Source organism: Penicillium cataractarum, assembly GCF_028827025.1.
Source record: "Penicillium cataractarum strain IBT 29864 chromosome Unknown utg000004l, whole genome shotgun sequence".
Taxonomy (NCBI): Eukaryota; Fungi; Ascomycota; class Eurotiomycetes; order Eurotiales; family Aspergillaceae; genus Penicillium; species Penicillium cataractarum.
In genome coordinates this window covers 3323001-3339285 of record NW_026622740.1, presented here as the reverse complement: position 1 = coordinate 3339285, position 16285 = coordinate 3323001, and the positions used below count along the sequence as shown (strand labels likewise).

The 16285-nt window shown below is 46.2% G+C and overlaps 5 protein-coding genes across 5 annotated transcripts; 4 read left to right on the top strand and 1 right to left on the bottom strand.

The window, feature by feature from the left end:
* Positions 1–3444: 3444 nt before the first annotated feature.
* Positions 3445–3720, top strand: N7496_005703 (uncharacterized protein; the record flags this gene model as incomplete). Its single annotated transcript, XM_056698632.1, has 1 exon — positions 3445–3720. The coding sequence occupies one exon, from the start codon at positions 3445–3447 to the stop codon at positions 3718–3720; it is 276 nt and encodes a 91-aa protein (XP_056557157.1).
* A 2060-nt stretch (positions 3721–5780) lies between these two features.
* Positions 5781–8676, top strand: N7496_005702 (uncharacterized protein; the record flags this gene model as incomplete). The annotated part of the gene is made up of 4 exons (XM_056698631.1): positions 5781–6329; positions 6390–7109; positions 7177–7951; positions 8009–8676. 4 exons carry the CDS (start codon positions 5781–5783, stop codon positions 8674–8676), a joined length of 2712 nt encoding a protein of 903 aa, XP_056557156.1.
* A 1288-nt stretch (positions 8677–9964) lies between these two features.
* On the bottom strand, positions 9965–10755 carry N7496_005701 (uncharacterized protein; the record flags this gene model as incomplete). Its single annotated transcript, XM_056698630.1, has 4 exons — positions 9965–10009; positions 10095–10147; positions 10240–10683; positions 10731–10755. The coding sequence occupies 4 exons, from the start codon at positions 10753–10755 to the stop codon at positions 9965–9967; spliced, it is 567 nt and encodes a 188-aa protein (XP_056557155.1).
* A 2112-nt stretch (positions 10756–12867) lies between these two features.
* Positions 12868–13536, top strand: N7496_005700 (Con-6 family protein; the record flags this gene model as incomplete). The annotated part of the gene is made up of 4 exons (XM_056698629.1): positions 12868–12929; positions 12989–13195; positions 13247–13396; positions 13446–13536. 4 exons carry the CDS (start codon positions 12868–12870, stop codon positions 13534–13536), a joined length of 510 nt encoding a protein of 169 aa, XP_056557154.1.
* A 690-nt stretch (positions 13537–14226) lies between these two features.
* Positions 14227–15895, top strand: N7496_005699 (uncharacterized protein; the record flags this gene model as incomplete). Its single annotated transcript, XM_056698628.1, has 3 exons — positions 14227–14404; positions 14504–14697; positions 14861–15895. The coding sequence occupies 3 exons, from the start codon at positions 14227–14229 to the stop codon at positions 15893–15895; spliced, it is 1407 nt and encodes a 468-aa protein (XP_056557153.1).
* Positions 15896–16285: the final 390 nt, after the last annotated feature.

The window sequence follows — 16285 nt, the reverse complement described above, 5'->3', positions numbered from 1 at the left end:
AAATCAACTTGGTTCTTCCTATACATAGAGCAGGAATTATTTCCGATGTTGCGGCTTCATTCCTGAGCAGCAAGTGCCAGGTATCACAACACATTTTCTGCTCCACGCGAGTAGAATGCTCCCAGGATCCCCTCCAGCTAGCAATAGACCTGAAACCCCTATTGGGAGATCATATCGAGCATGGCATGGAGTCAAAACAATCATACGTTCCCAGGAACAGATCAACCAACCAGAGCAGTCAGACCTACCGCTCTTCTCACAGCCAGGCGAGCTTATGCAGGTGTTTCATGAGTTTCCGACCACCTTGATGATGACATAATATTCTGCCTTTCAAAATGTTACCCAATATTCTACATCAGACGTTTACTTTTGGCTTTCTGGGCTGTTAAATGGAGCCTTGTCTATATTACACATAACATATGCTCAGGAGACGATCTTAAATCAGTTTTCTGATGCGATAAAGACAAGCAAAGTTCCTGCTGAGAGCGGAGAGCGGAAGACTAGGCGGTAGAGCAGAGGTGGTTGGAGATTAATGAAACACCACTGTAGTGGCTAATACGGTACGAGACAAGGTGCCGTATTTAACGACAGAGGTTGTAGTATCGAAACTGGCACAGAAATATTATTATTCCGGAACTACTTCTAACACGCTCTAGTGCCTCTTGGCAGTAAGTCTAAAGAATCACTGAAAGAGTGGAGGCGGTTGCACCGGTTTCGCAACGCACTGTACGAGACACCAATACCATGACGCGATTCGGAAACAAAAGAAGAAACACTGGAACAAGTTTCTGGCCGACAACGACAACATCTGGAAAGCTGCCAAGTATCTGAAATCAGGGGAAGATACAGCCTTCGGGAAGGTACCGCAGCTCCTCAAAGCAGATAGAACAGTTACCACCGATCATAGGGAGCAGGCAGAAGAACTACTGACCAAATTCTTCCCACCACTGCCGGATAGCATTAACGATGAGGGAACCAGGCCGCAAAGAGCGCCGGTAGAGATGCCGACCATCACTATGGAAGAGGTAGAGCGGTAGTTACTCGCAACGAAGTCCTGGAAGGCGCCAGGCGATGATGGCCTACCAGCCGTGGTGTGGAAGATGACCTAGCCCACAGTCAAACACCGGGTCCTCGATCTCTTCTAGGCGTCACTAGAAGAAGGCACGCTACCGAAACAGTGGAGACACGCAAAGATCATCCCGCTAAGGAAACCGAATAAGGAAGACTACACTATTACTAAGGCATAGAGGCCGATCTCACTGCTCGCAACATTAGGCAAGATCCTAGAATCGGTAGTAGCAGAAAGAATCTCGCACGTAGTAGAGACCCACGGCCTACTCCCGACTAGCCACTTCGGGGCCCGAAAGTAGCGGTCCGCGGAGCACGCACTCTTACTCCTACAGGAGCAAATCTACGCAGCATAGCGAGGGCGACGGGTGCTAAGCCTAATCAGCTTCGATGTCAAAGGGGCCTATAATAGGGTCTATAAGGAACGACTAATCTAGAGGATAAAAGCGCGAGGTATACCGGAGGTTCTGCTACGGTGGGTTAAGGCGTTCTGCTCGGGACGAACGGCAGCCATCCAGATCAATAGGCAACTATCGGAGATTCAGGACCTGCTATAGCCTAGACTCCCTCAGGGCTCGCCCCTATCTCTAATCCTATTTCTCTTCTTTAACGCCGACCTCGTGCAGAGACCAATCGACAGCCAAGGAGGAGTAATTACCTTCGTGGATAACTTTACCGCGTGGGTGATAGGGTTAACCGTGTAGAGTAATCGGGAAGGTATCACAACTATTATCAGTGAAGCGCTCGACTAGGAGAAGAGGAGCGGAGCAACTTTTGAAGCAGACAAAACGGCGATTATACATTTCGCACCGAAGGCTCGCAAAGTGGATCAAGAGCCGTGAATATATAGGCAGACCTCCACACACTACCAGAAACCAATCCTCTTCGCAGAACCACAGATCGGATCCGGAAGTTCAGGAGATACCACCGCTCGCCACTATATCAGGTAGCGGACGCGCTGAAAAACATCGCGATGGAATCACTGGAAACCATTAACCCGTTTACACTGGCCCTATAGGAAGTACGCGTGCAGACTGATAAGCCCATTTCTGAGGGATTAACTGTACTAGGCGGATCAATGCAGATCGCGTTCAGCAGCTCGGCGCGGAATGAGCTAGTCGGGTTTGGAGTGGCGATCGAGAAATAACCACCTCGCTATCGGAAAGTGAGACTGAAGACCTTGTCCGTCACGTTAAGCGCGAGAACAGAGCAAAATCCATTTTCCGCGGAGCTGGCGGTAATGGCGCATACACTAAAGACACTCGTGGGATTGAAAGACTTTAGGATCACACTAATCACGAGCAACAGAGCGGCGGCTCTCACGTTGACGAACCCTCGACAACAGTCGGGCTAGGAATTTGTCTATCAAATCTACAAGCTGATGAGATGACTGCAGAGGCATAGAAACCACATTAGCATCCGATGGATCCCCACTAGCGAGGACAACAAACTGCTAGGCCTCGCGAAAGATCAAGCTAGAGCTACGACACAAGAAGATGCTATCCCGCAAAGACAGGTCCCCAAAATAAAATCGACGACTTTAAAGATCGCGCGTGCCTAAGCAATCCCCAGCAGTAACCTCCCCGAGAGCATCGGAAAACATTCCAGACGAGTGGATCAAGCCCTTCCAGGAAAACACACGCGACAGCTGTATAACCGATTATCGTGGAAAGAGGCGAGCGTGCTGGCCTAGCTCCGCACGGGTATGGCAAGACTTAATAGATATCTCTTTCGAATCAATGCCGCCGAGACAGATTAATGTGCATGTGGACAAGCAAGAGAGACGGTGGACCACTTTCTCTTTCGATGTCGGAAGTGGACCGCGTACCGAACGGAAATGCTGCAATGTACCCACACTCACCGAAGTAATATCTCCTTCTTCTTGGGTGGAAAATCGCCCTCCGATGACCAGAAGTGGACACCCAATTTAGATGCAGTGCGAGCCTCAGTACGGTTTGCCATCGCTACGGGCCGACTTGAGGCCACTTAACCTTGCCGACGAACGGACAAAATAACCCCTCTTACTAACCCCAACCCAACCCCTTGTGACAGACGGTAGACGCGCTTCAACTGCCGAAGATAGGATGTTGAACACTTGAAGAAGCGACTTCAAGCCAGTCTACTAACCAATACTAACCCACAGGGACCTGCTATGAGATTGGAAATTGAAATGGCAAATACGGAAGGAAGTACTGTATGGGCTCTAAGGAGACACGGCTTATACCCAAACATGCATGTACTGGTAGATTAGTGATAGTTGCCCTTTCGGCTCAGCCGCCGGGCGTTAATGAATTGTGTGTGTGTGTGTGTAGGCCGAGAACGGCAAACTAACCACATCTAGTAAATCACAGGTCCCAATATTACACAGCAAACAACATGACCAAGTCCCCAAAAGAGCTGTCAGCAGCTGTCGGTGCCGGATGTGTGAAAGGGCTTCAGCTTCCCTTTACCGGACTCACAACTGTGCTACCTGATCAATATCCTAGCGGCAAGGGGAAGCTTTCTGAAAATATCACCTCCTATGCTAGCGTTACCAGCCAGGGAGGGGTCATTTATCCGCAGACCACCATTCTTCCCCGTAGGCGGAAAGCTGATGCAGACACTGGGGAAGATGGGTCAGTTGCGTATTCGAAGGAAATCTACTCCATCTGACATCTTCCAGGCATGCCACGGTTCCCGATGGTTCGCCATCCAGTACGAAAACTGAGACCCACATTTGCACTTGCTCTGAAGAGCTGGGCCCAATTCTGATGCAGATAGCCGTCAACACACGCTCAGATGACTTCTACAGAAACATCGGAAGAGTCGCGACGCTCGGGGCTTCGATTTCTTTCGCTCTCATCGTCATAGAAATTGCCGATCCGAGCAAAATATCCCGGCATGGCAAGTTCGATATGTCAACAGTGCGAATTCTGATAGCAATCAGCTGGCTGCTCTTTATGGACGCGCTCAATTTTTCATTTACATTTGCTCAGATAATGCCCAACCACAAATCTCGCAAAATAAGGGATTTCTGGTCTTATAGCTTATATCTTGTTCTGGTCATTGGTTTACTGTTTCTCACACTGGTCATATCCGCGTATGTAGAAGCGGTGGGCTACGTGTCGCTTGGAATGACGGCCCTACTGGCGTTGCTTCTTGCGTTCAAAATGATTGGATCGTTGACTTGACGTTGACAAAATTGACCTCTGCCCTGACATGCACAGGTCTCACTGTACTACATAGTCTGCTTACTCAAATTGGAGCTCCGTTGTCGCCGTATTGCCCCATACGTTGCTCTGGATGGCGATGGCAGGCGCAGCTTGTATTCAACGGCACAGAGATATTTTGTCACGTGAGAGAACCATTAACTTGTGCGTTGAACATAACCGCAAACTAATAGATAAATATCTTTAGAGTAGTATTAACCATCGTAGCATGTGGATGTCTAAGCTTCTAGGACATCGCATTATTTGATCCACCACCAGCCAAACTTGAATTTGAGCCGCATACCTGCTCGGCATTAATTTAAGCGTTCGTGCGTGGAGCAACTAGCACGGAGGCGTGGGTGGATGCGACGGTTGGCCACGGGCTATGGATGAACCGTACAGTTATAAAACACATGTCACGTGATATTTTACGAAACCCGCGTAGGCAACGACGTAGGGATATTGCCACAGCTGGACCATCCCGATATTGACTAGGGGCTCTTAGCAGTACGTTAGATCTGACTCACTCCACTGATTATGGGATTAAGCGATGGATGGAGCGAATGAATTGATACTGTGATAAATAATTCTCTAAAATATTAATATTACCCCTGAAAATTCTCCTACCTAGACATTGACATCTCCCATGGGACTAGTAAAAATTTAGTCCCACTCCCACGGGACCATGACCTTAGTCCCATCAATCCCACGGGACAAAGTCTCTTAGTTCGCCCATGGGAGTCCCGTGGGACTCCCATGAGTCCCGCCAAGCTCATATTTTTGCATAATTTTCCCGAATAGGATGGATAAAATGATGATTCATCCGAATTTTCACTGTTATTAAACAGTGTTTTGGTATACTACTTTAACATCTCCCTAAACTCAGCTATATTCCTAGGAAATTTTATGAAATCTAATTGTATATAGCTAATTAGGTATTAGAAATTAAAGATTCCTATCTTTTTTAAAATAATTCAATCACTGGATGGTTATTTTAGAAGATATAGCGGTAGATGAAGTATATGGAGTAGGAAATATATATTCTATGCAAGTACCGCAGCACCATCCCTAACGAGATCTCTTTGTTTAATACGAATGCTGCTCTATTTAAAAAAAGCTAGCTAATTAGAAGTGTTTATAGTTATATACGCTATCTAATCTCCATCTTATATTCAAAACTAGTAGGTATGTAATATAAGAGGGTGCAGAAATAGCAGTTTGAAATATAGGTGAAATATTTTTTATCTAATTTGAAAGTCGGGGGGCGTGGTCTGACCGAAAATCGATGGGACTACAAGGTCCCATGGGATTTCCCATGGAAGTATGGGAGTTTCCCACGGGATTAACCAATCGGAAGAGTGCCTACTATGGGTCTCCTTATCAACCATGATAGATCAACTGCATCTTTCAGCTGAATTCACCCTGGTTATTATTGAATTCCTCCGGTCGCAACTACCAATTCGCCATAAGGTAAGTCCTTTCTCTTTCGATTCCCCTAGCTACACACTCTACTCTTCTTCAACTATGTCTCAATTCAGCCAATTTTCTGACGCTGGGCCTTCCTCTCTCTATCAGAGTGATCCTATAGACCCCCTTACCGATATCGAATTAGATGATAGCTCTTTCATAGCAGGGAGCTCATCTTATCAACGAACTCAATATCCTACGCTATCCTCTGAGTTTACACCTCCTCTTGCTCTTCCTTCTACCCTTGAGCGGTTTGGTTCTGATCGGAAGAAGTCCTGGGTAAAATATACCGAAATGAATAAAAACGACTTTGTGATCTGGTGGTTACAGACTGAGGCTGCGACAACGACAGGATCACGTCAAAAGAAGATGCGATGGGATACAAAGCACTCCGCTGAGATCTGGCAGCATTTTGACCAAGTGGCCAACTATATCACCGGCGAGGCAATGGTTATGTGCCGAAGATGTGGAAAAACCATTCCACACCCAGGGCGAACTGCGAACGGGACTAATTCTATGAATCGCCACTTCATGGCTGGAACATGCATTCAAGCTGCAAATAATACAGCAAGGCAGAAGACACTACACCAATCAATCGAATATATGGTAATACAAACATTCCACTAGTTAACTCCAGTAAACTAATAATCTACTCTTCTAATCTAGGCCGAAAACACATCACGTTCGAAGCCATCTTTCAGTGAGGAGCAATGGAAACGATGTCAGGTCAGATTTATCACTAAATCAAACCTTCCTTTTCAAATCCTTGCGCATGAAGGCCTTGCAGACCTTATATCAATGGCTCGGCTAGCCACGTCAAACCCTACACTCCTTACCCCTCGAACTGCTCGACGTCGTCTTCGAAAGATCGTGCAAGAAGATCAGCATCGTATCCTATCAGACCTCCCACCAAATGCGAAGCTTTCAATTGCTCTTGATTGTTGGACATCTCCCTTTCAACAGGCCTTTATGGCAATTACTGGTTACTTCCTCGACCAAAACTGGAAGTACCGGGAGATCCTTCTTGGCTTTGAACCCTTACATGGAAAGCACTCCGGTGTTAATCTAAGCCAGGTTCTATTCGACTGTCTACAAGAGCATCAGATTATAGATCGGGTGCTTGCTGTTACGACTGATAACGCATCGAATAACGACACTCTAGTTGGTAGCATACAGACGTCAATGCAAGCCCTAGATCTTCCAAACCATATACCAATTGTCCGAATTCCTTGCTTAGCGCATGTTATCCAACTCAGCCTAAAGGATCTCCTCACGATGATGAAGCTCAACCCAAAGAACGATGGCATAGATCGGCAGTGGTCAGCTGAACAGGATACGTCCCTGAAACACCTTCGAAAGCGAGGTATTATCTATACTCTTGCAAAAGTAAGTCTTACCTTATATCTATCAGTTGATCTTATCTTATAGAGATCTATCTACTTATTAATATTAGGTCCGTGGCCTAGCTATAGGTGTCAACGCTAGTTCTCAGCGCCGAGAAGCGTTTTTGAACCTTCAAAGTAAAGAACCAAAGCTTCTCCCTATCCAGGATGTCAAAACGCGGTGGAATTCAACATTCCTTATGCTTCAGCGCGCTAAGCGGCTCTCAAAGGCGTATGATGAGTACTGCAGTGAGCATAACTATCCTCAGTTTAAACTAAACACGGAAGAGTGGCGGCAAGTTGACTACCTTCTTTGTATCACTCAACCCTTTCATCAGTGGACCACGGCTATCTCTAAGATCAAAGATGTTACAATCCATCAGATCTTTAGAATCTACAACAAGCTGTTTGACCATTTTGACTTTTCCATCAGCCAACTGAAGCGGAAACGGGTTCCTTGGAAGGCAACTATGCGTGGGGCGCTCGAAGCAGGCCGTCAAAAGCTCTCTGACTATTATAGCCAGACTGACGCTCATGGTAATCTCTATGCAATTGGCACTATCCTTGCGCCGCGGTACAAGCTGCAATTCTTCTCGAAGCGTGAATGGTCCGATAACAACTACCAATGGCGTAAGACCTACCGAGGCTACATGGAAAAATACCTCGAGCCCTACCAACAGCGCCAAAAGGAGACAGAGCAGTCACAGTTCAGCCGACCCTCTACCCAGCAGAAGGATGATATTGAACTGCTCTTGGATGATGATAACCCTTCCGAGCCCTCTCAGTCCCAAGAGAAACGGACTGGCCCTGTATTTGACGATGAGCTTACACATTATCTTAATAGTGGTATATTTCTTCCATTCGAATATCCGCTGATTTTTCATTCTAACGTTTCTTTAATAGGCACATTGAACAAGAATCCCTGTGACTTCTGGCGGGAGCATGAGCATCAATATCCTACACTCGCAAGCATGGCACGCGATGTATTTACTATCCCTGCTAGCGGGGCTGGTGTGGAGCGTCTTTTTAACTCTGCTCGCGACGTGTGCCACTATCGACGGGGTCGTCTTAGCGAGACCGCTATACAAGACCTTATGATGTATCGCTGTATCTCCGAATTTGATCTTGATACAACAGATCTTACAGGTGAATCCGATAAGGAGGAAGAGCCTACCGCCGAAGAGAGACAGCAAGCAGCGCTACGAAGAGAGGCAAAACTAGGCCAGTTTACCCCGGTTCCAATCAGTGACAATGAAGAGGATGAGGATGAAGACGAAGATGAAGACGAAGATGAAGATGAAGCTGAAGGTGAAGATGAGAGTGAAGATAAGATATATAAGGTAAACTCCGTTCCTTTCGACGCCTATATACCATCCGCTACATCCCAACGTAGCCAGCGAGCTCTGGGAAGGAGACGAAAGAGTGTGGATTCCTATGGGGAAGAAGATAAGACTGAACCTCAACTACCCCCTTTGCCACAGGATAAGGAGGGCTATAGTCAAATGCGGACGTCTGGAAGGACAAGGAAACGTCCAAGAAATTTAGATGACTACGACGTAACATACGAATAAACTTACATTTCCTATCTTTTATTGAATCTCTATCGAGGATCTATAGAGCTATCTAGAGTAATATAGTAAGTGCAATACTTAAAAATACTAGGAAAAGCGCACAATTTATGCAAGTGGCAGGATTTTAACTGTTTGCACTGTTTACAGTCCCGTGGGAAGTCCCATACTCCCATGGGAGTCCCACGGCCCTTCTAGTCCCGCCCATGGGACTAAAGCTTAGTCCCAACTCCCGTCCATGGCGGGAAGTCCCAGGTCCCACGGTGGGAGTCCCGTGGGAGATGTCAATGTCTACTCCTACCTTTCTACGATCTCGTGACTAAATCGCTACGTACACTCACTGCTTATAATAATGACCTAGTATTGGACTGGTCGGGAAGTGCTCTAATCACCCGTCCCGTACCCCATCAAAAACCAGCCAACTTTCACTACGCCAAGACAGACATTCTAATCGCTGAAAAACCCTGAGATTTCAGAGTAACTTAAGTGAACTGGTGAATAAAATCATATCTAAAATTCAGCCTCATCTGAGCGGTAAATCTAAATGCAATGCGTGCACAAAAATAAATACAATGCATGCCCTGACGGGCCAAGTGGGGCCATACTTAAGTCATAACCCTAAATGCAATACGTCGCGTTTGATTTACCCCCATGGGATAGGGAGTAGAACGAGTAACGGGTGCTATCTCTCCTAGGTAGTTAAAGAAGAAGAAATAGAATTATTAAGGGTATACTACTTACAGGGTAGATGGCCTGTCAACTAAGTAGGAGAGTAAAGCACTAAGTCAAATTATCACAGAGACTGTTTCTTAAGGAAGAGAAATCCGACTTCCTCAAGTATCAATTTAAATACAACAGTTTTAGTGCAAACAATAATCAAACACGATTCGAGGGGGAACCCATGGCGAAAGGCCACTGCATGGCCAACGCATGGCACATACTGTAGACGTGGGCTGTATGCAGTGTGGCTATCTTGAATCGCTGCCGAGGGGTTACCGGTTGACCGCCGGTTGGCCACCGCCTTGGCAGAATCCTCGGCCCGTGGGTGCCTGAGGCTCCAATATCAATATGTGAATAGCCTCAGCAAATATCATAACACAGAGATTGCATTTCATAATCATTTTTTCTCATATCAAGCGGGACAGGGATCGTCAGTCATAATAGTGCCAAAAGTCGTCAATTATTGAGCGGCAGTTCGATTGGAGCAGGAGTCGATCATGCCGAATGATGCCAAAGCAATAATCACAATACTAAGTTGCCGACACTTGACGCTAAAAGTATATATCCAATTTCAAAACACCTTCTTTTGATGCCGATCGAAAGGCTTGATAGGCCTCTAGAATATCTGAAAAAGGGTAACCTTGGTCTTGTCAGTGGTCCGACATACGCATGTTGAAACAAAGAGTACGGCGGCTACTTACGGTGCGTAACCAACGATGGCTTGAGACGACCTGATTGGAATAGCCGCAAAAGGCTTGGAATGGTGACAGTATCTACTAATCGAGTCTTTATGTCTATTGTGAATTGTTAGGCGGTCTCTTGTGTTACCTCCGAACATAAACTTACTAATGTTCCGATCCCAGAGTTTGTCAAGATCCAGGGCTGCGTGCTTGCCATGAACACCAATATTTGCCAGCGATCCCCCTGGACCCAACAACTTTTGACAAAGGTCAAATGTACTAGGAGCTCCAACTGCTTCAATGACCGAATCAAATCCTCGGCCATCAACAACGGAATCGAGTTGTTCCATGGCATCGAAGGATTGCACATTTATTACCTTGTCAGCACCAAGCTTTTGAGCAAGCTCCAGTCGTTTTTCATCTTTATCAATCATAACAATCAGGTATAGGGTATACAACTTAGCTGTGAGCATTGCAGCAATACCTACCGGGCTAGCTCCGACAATTACGACAGAGTTGCCTGGTTGAATGTTGGCGTTGAGTGTACCGCACTCAAGTCCGGTGGGGAAAGAGTCGGACAAAACCACTATTTCTCTAGGATCAATATTCCCTGGAATTCTATAGAGAGAGTTGTTTGCGTGAGGGATGCGTACATACTCTGCTTGGGTCCCGTCGATAACATTCCCAAGTATCTACCCCCCTTTACACAATGAGAGTTTATGCCCTTTTTGCATGCGCTGCACGTGCCACAGGAGGAAATACAGGAGATCAGAACCGTTTCACTAACAAAGAAGGAGTCGACTACGGACCCAAGTGATGTAATGGTTCTAACACCCTTATGGCCGAGTATCCTGCCTTTTTCAACAGTAGGAACGTCGCCCCCGAGGATGTGTAAGTCCGTCCCACATATGCTTGTATGATTCATTCGTAGAATTGCATCCGTTGGGGACCGGATTGCTGGTATTACACAGTCACGCACCTCGCATTGATTGAGGCCAGAGTACACCAACCCTTTCATTTCCGTCTGGCTCCATAAGATTAATGACTCTTCATGGGAGGGATGACTACACCAAGCGCATATAACCTTACGTTATTCGTATCTATCGAAGAAAATCTTTCCGATCGCTTCATTTGAAATCCCCTAGCCGACGTAGTTGGTCGGGTTAAAAAGCTAGGGGCAGAGACTAGGGTGGCTAGTACTCTGCACCGTATGAAAGGCCGGCTGAACGATCGAGTGAGCATCGAGGCAGGCGGTGCGATCTTTGAAATAGGAAGACCTAATTCATTTGAAACTGTTCCATCTGATACTTATTAATATGGCCGAGGAGGCTACGAAAAGGATATGAGAGAAATATGAAGAGGAATTATCGTCATCACTTATGGTGTTAATATAGGGCCCAGGCTCAGTTCAACGAATCGTATGGCACTGAATATTACATTCACATGTAGTGGCTGGGGTTTGATCTAGGCCATTCCGGAAATTAAGATTCTTTCAGGTCTAGAATAGCGTACGGCTGATTTTCCCTTCACTGGGTATGACGTCTTCGCTAATGTTACCAGAAACACATGATTATATGGAATGGAACAAAGCCTTACTAATTGTCGGAGCAAGCTGAGACACTAAAGGCTATTAATTCTAGTAGGCGAATGGAATCGTGGATAGGACCAAGTGGAATCCATCTTGAATGTAAAGGTCGATTGAAGAGAAAAACGGAATGTACTGAGGTAGGTTGAAGTACCCCACCCTAGGAATGACACTGGTATCTCTCGATGTTATAACGACCGAACGCCAAAGATACAATACTATACGAGACCATGAGGAGAAATGATTCACTTACAGTGGCCGTTCTTATGCACTCTACTCCCGCCCCTACCGCTTTGTTACACCGCCTGCCTACCGCCAAAGTAGAGTACCGAAAGCGACCTCGTGCGCACGGCCAAATTTAGCAATTTCGCCTCCGCCGCCTATAATGCGTGGTAAAGAACTAGATGTCTATATGCGTTAGCATACCATATGATAGAAGAATCAAAGTTAAAACTTCATCAAAACAGTTGAACTTGATCTAACCTAACTATGAATAACAGGCAGTTCTTATAACATCAATATTACAGCGAGGGCTAATTAGAATCTCATGGGAATAAGGGGAATTAGAGTGTCGAAGTGGCCCTTCGCGATCGAGATTCCCATGCACCCCGGCCTGAACTCTCTTCGATCGCATCCGCTTGGAAATGGATTATACTTGCCTTTGATGTGCGCCAACCAGCATGCCCTTCTACCTTCAGTTCATCTGGCCATGGGCAGTACTCCCAGTCGTGGCTCTGCAAGAATCGAGTATTATTTGGAAGCCATCATGGCGACTCTGAATTCCTGCAAACATTTCATAACTCGGATGCCAGTTCAAGTGCGATGTGATACCTCCCCCTTTCCAATAACCGACTTTGACATCATATTACGTTAGCTACGTCGTTTTAGTTAACTGTAGATCTTGGCGGCTCACACGCATTAAACATTATACGCATCAAGTGGGTGGCTAAGGGGTCGGGCCTTAAAAGCAGCAAGAATCTAGACCCGCCTACAATGTCATAGATAAATACGCGTTCCACAGGGCAGATTATCACGCTATTTCACGAACCGGGAGTGGTTTATAGCCGTGTGTGAGTTTTTTCAAAACTGTGTGGATAATCCGATTGGATGGCTCTAGATGCATATAATGCGCAAAATCTCTGCTCTCAAGAATATAGCCATAATGTGATATAGTCCTCTACTGCGCTAGAAGTCAATTTTTTTTTCCTAATGTCGCATCAAATTCCATACTCTCCTGAAGAAAGAATCAACGCTGCTCGTGGCTACAAGGCGTAAGTCCTCTCCCATTCTAGTGTATTGGTCTTGATAAGCATCTTATAAGGTTTTTCAGAGCCTTGCATAATGAGCACGTCTCTCCAGAGGCAAAGGAGCATGCCCGTGAGATGTTGTTAAAGCTGGACGAACAACAGGCCCACCAGGAACTTATGGAAGAAAGCATGCACGTACCCTATCACCACCACAGACGAGAACGCTCGTGTGGCGACGATAGACAGAGGTCACCTCAAGAGAGAATCAATGCCGCCCGAGGGTATAAAGCGTAAGATCTTTGCTTGACTCTCCAGTTGGAGCACTGATTGATACAGAATAGAGCCATGCACAATCCTTTAGTGTCAGAGGAGGGAAAGGCACATGCGAGGGAAATGTTGCAGTTAATGAATGACGAGGAAGCTCGGCAAGAACTATACAGCCAAGACGAAAGGCCGAAGGATCCTACCAGAGTTGCAGCTGGGTTGAAAGCGTAAGAACCTACTGAACCTGTGTCTAGGTTGTTCTAATGGGAATTGAAGTGCGCAGAAAAACCCACTCGTTAGTGAAGAGGGTCGCCGCAGAGCCGCAAAGCACCTACATGAGATTGAAATGAGTGGCCCTGAAGAGTAGTGTAAGAGAAGGCTTCCGCACCAAATCGTACTCCTTTAACGTGATCAAACTTGCCAACTTGAATTCTCCTAGTCTATCACTCAACTACCGGGGTCTTGGAGAGTCTGATGGCAAATCAAGCTTGTAGTTACCTCTTTCTTACATCTCCAAGCTCACAGTTTATTATTCATTCGGGCGTATTTTTACTAGTCTCATTCACTCTACTTACACTATTTCATGGAAAATCAAAACTCTCCATGTTCGTAGAGCAGTAGAATAGGGAAGCACCTGTCTTGCGCTGGCTCAAAAGCATCAGAATTGCGACGAGTCTTTTTTTCGCTCTAATTAATCCATTCATTTTTTTTGCCATTCGGCTGCATACTTCTTAAGGCCTAGCCCATCCACATTATCAAATCGCATGACTCTCTCTGGTTTTATCGAGTTGTCTGGGCAATTGACATGATGCCATTACCAATATGTAGTGTTCTGCTGGCGAATCAGGCAGAAGCCGAAAAAAGCCAGATAGTGATGACGCACACCTGGTAACGCGGGGCTTGAAAAAAGGTATATCAGAGCCATATCCTATAATCCATTGTGGAGTTAGATTGTAAATGGCCACCAGGCTCAATGGAGCGGCAAGTATACAATGAAAATCTTGCGTGCCTACTGAGACTTCATAGCCCTCCGTCCCCCTCACCTTCGCCAAGCACCATGTCGAAGCTAGGCCAGTCTCATCGCGACCCAGAGCATATACAAGCATGGCTGATTGGCGGCGGGATTGCGTCGATATCAGCAGCCGTGCATTTGATTAGTGAAGCCCAAGTTTCTGGCTCAAACATTCATCTTCTAGACCTACATCCGAGTCTGGGGGGAGGAATGACCCCAGGTGGTACTGCATAGGACGGGTACTACCTTCCATTTGAATGCCATCCACATTTTCACGGCAGTTCACTCGAAAGACTTTTGTCATTTGTTCCAAGCAAAACAGAGATTGGGGGAACTATGATGGATGAGATTCGACGATTTGAGAATGTCGAACGGCCTCAGCCGCAGAAATCTGCCCTTGTTCGAGCACTGAATCATGGACCTTCGGGATTGGAATTGGTCGAAACCAAAAGCCTCCATATCGGGGCTAAGAATCGACTTGCTTTAGTGAATCTCATGCTGGAGCGTGAAGCTACAGTTGGTTCAAAGACTGTCAAAGATATAATGGATGAGACTTTCTTCAAAACAACATTCTGGATGTTGTGGGCCCCAGAGTATGTCTTGTTACCCTTATAAAACTACAAGGTCGACAGTTCATCTAAACAACTGCTTTTAGATTTGCACTGCAGCCTTGGCATAGTGCCCTCGAGTTTCGAAGAATCTTCGCAAATATCTGGAAGATATACAAGACCTCAATAACGTCAAGACGCTGAATCGAACTGAGTCCAATCTTTACGAGTTAATCGTCTACCCTATCGTAACTTACTTGAAAGAAGAAGATGTTCATTTCCATTTCAATACAGAGGTGACTAATTTGACAGTCTACCCGGTGGCAGACCCAGCCCTAGTCACATCGCTTCAGTTCCTTCAAGATGGCTTAGAGCACACGGTCAGTATCAATCCGACGGACATCGTTATTGCAACTCTAGGCTCGACTAGTGCAGGTGCATCGTTAGGAACGAACCAATCCTCGCCTCCGAACTTATCCCTGAACTGGGAAAATGAAGTAGCTTGTGACTGGCGATTCTGGCAGAGACTTGCGCAGCATTCTCCAAAATTCGGATGTCCCAACAACTTTCTGTCGCAAGGCCTGCGGTCCACTGTCGAAACATTTACGACAACATTCCACGGGCCAGACTTCATGGTTCTCTATGAGAAATTGACACATGAACGCCCAGGTACGGGCGCAATCATTACCTTGGCAGAGAGCAACTGGGCAATATCGCTATCAATTCCACGCCAACCTGTTTTTTCAAGCCAATCGAGATCGACAAACATTATATCCGGTTATGCCCTGAGACCGGCCAATGAGGGGAGATTCGTGAAGAAGCCCATGTACAAATGCAGCGGCCAGGAAATTCTCATCGAGATACTCTCATTTCTTGAATTTCCTACTCTTCTGTCAACCTCGAGAACTATCCCATACGGAATGCCGTTTGGGACTGCCCCTTTTCTGTCACGGCGTAAAGGAGATCGACCTCGAGTGATTCCGCAAGATACTACCAACATTGCATGCATTGGCCAGTTTGTGGAGATACCTGACGATACCACTTTGGCTATGGAGTACAGCGTGCATAGTGCCCAAATCGCGGTGACTGAGTTGATGGGGCTGCCGCAACCCCCCGACGAAGTCAAGAAGAGCCTACTTCTGGAAGTCTTGCATTTGATGATTTGATATTCTGACAGACTGGCTACTAACGAGTTTGCATGTGGAATGAAGCATGAAATATCTATGACGTACAAGATGGATCGCAGCGATTTTCTCCAAACAACCTAATCCACTGTGTCCTGATATGCAAACAAGAAGTGCTTTCAACCTGCACTCTTGTATTCTTCATTGACCAGGCCGAGTCCGACATACGGGTAGCGAGAAGATTCCGAAGCAAATGCGAATCAAGTCTCCAGGCCTTTCCCAAGTGTATTATATGAGAGACTATTTGACGACACACTGTCACCAGGTGTCGACACTGCAAAATTGATCTAAACTGTAACCCAAGCTATCCGTGACGGTGACTTTAGGAGTTCCTCACGGCTTGTTGTTATTGGTGGACTGGCAGAGCTTTTA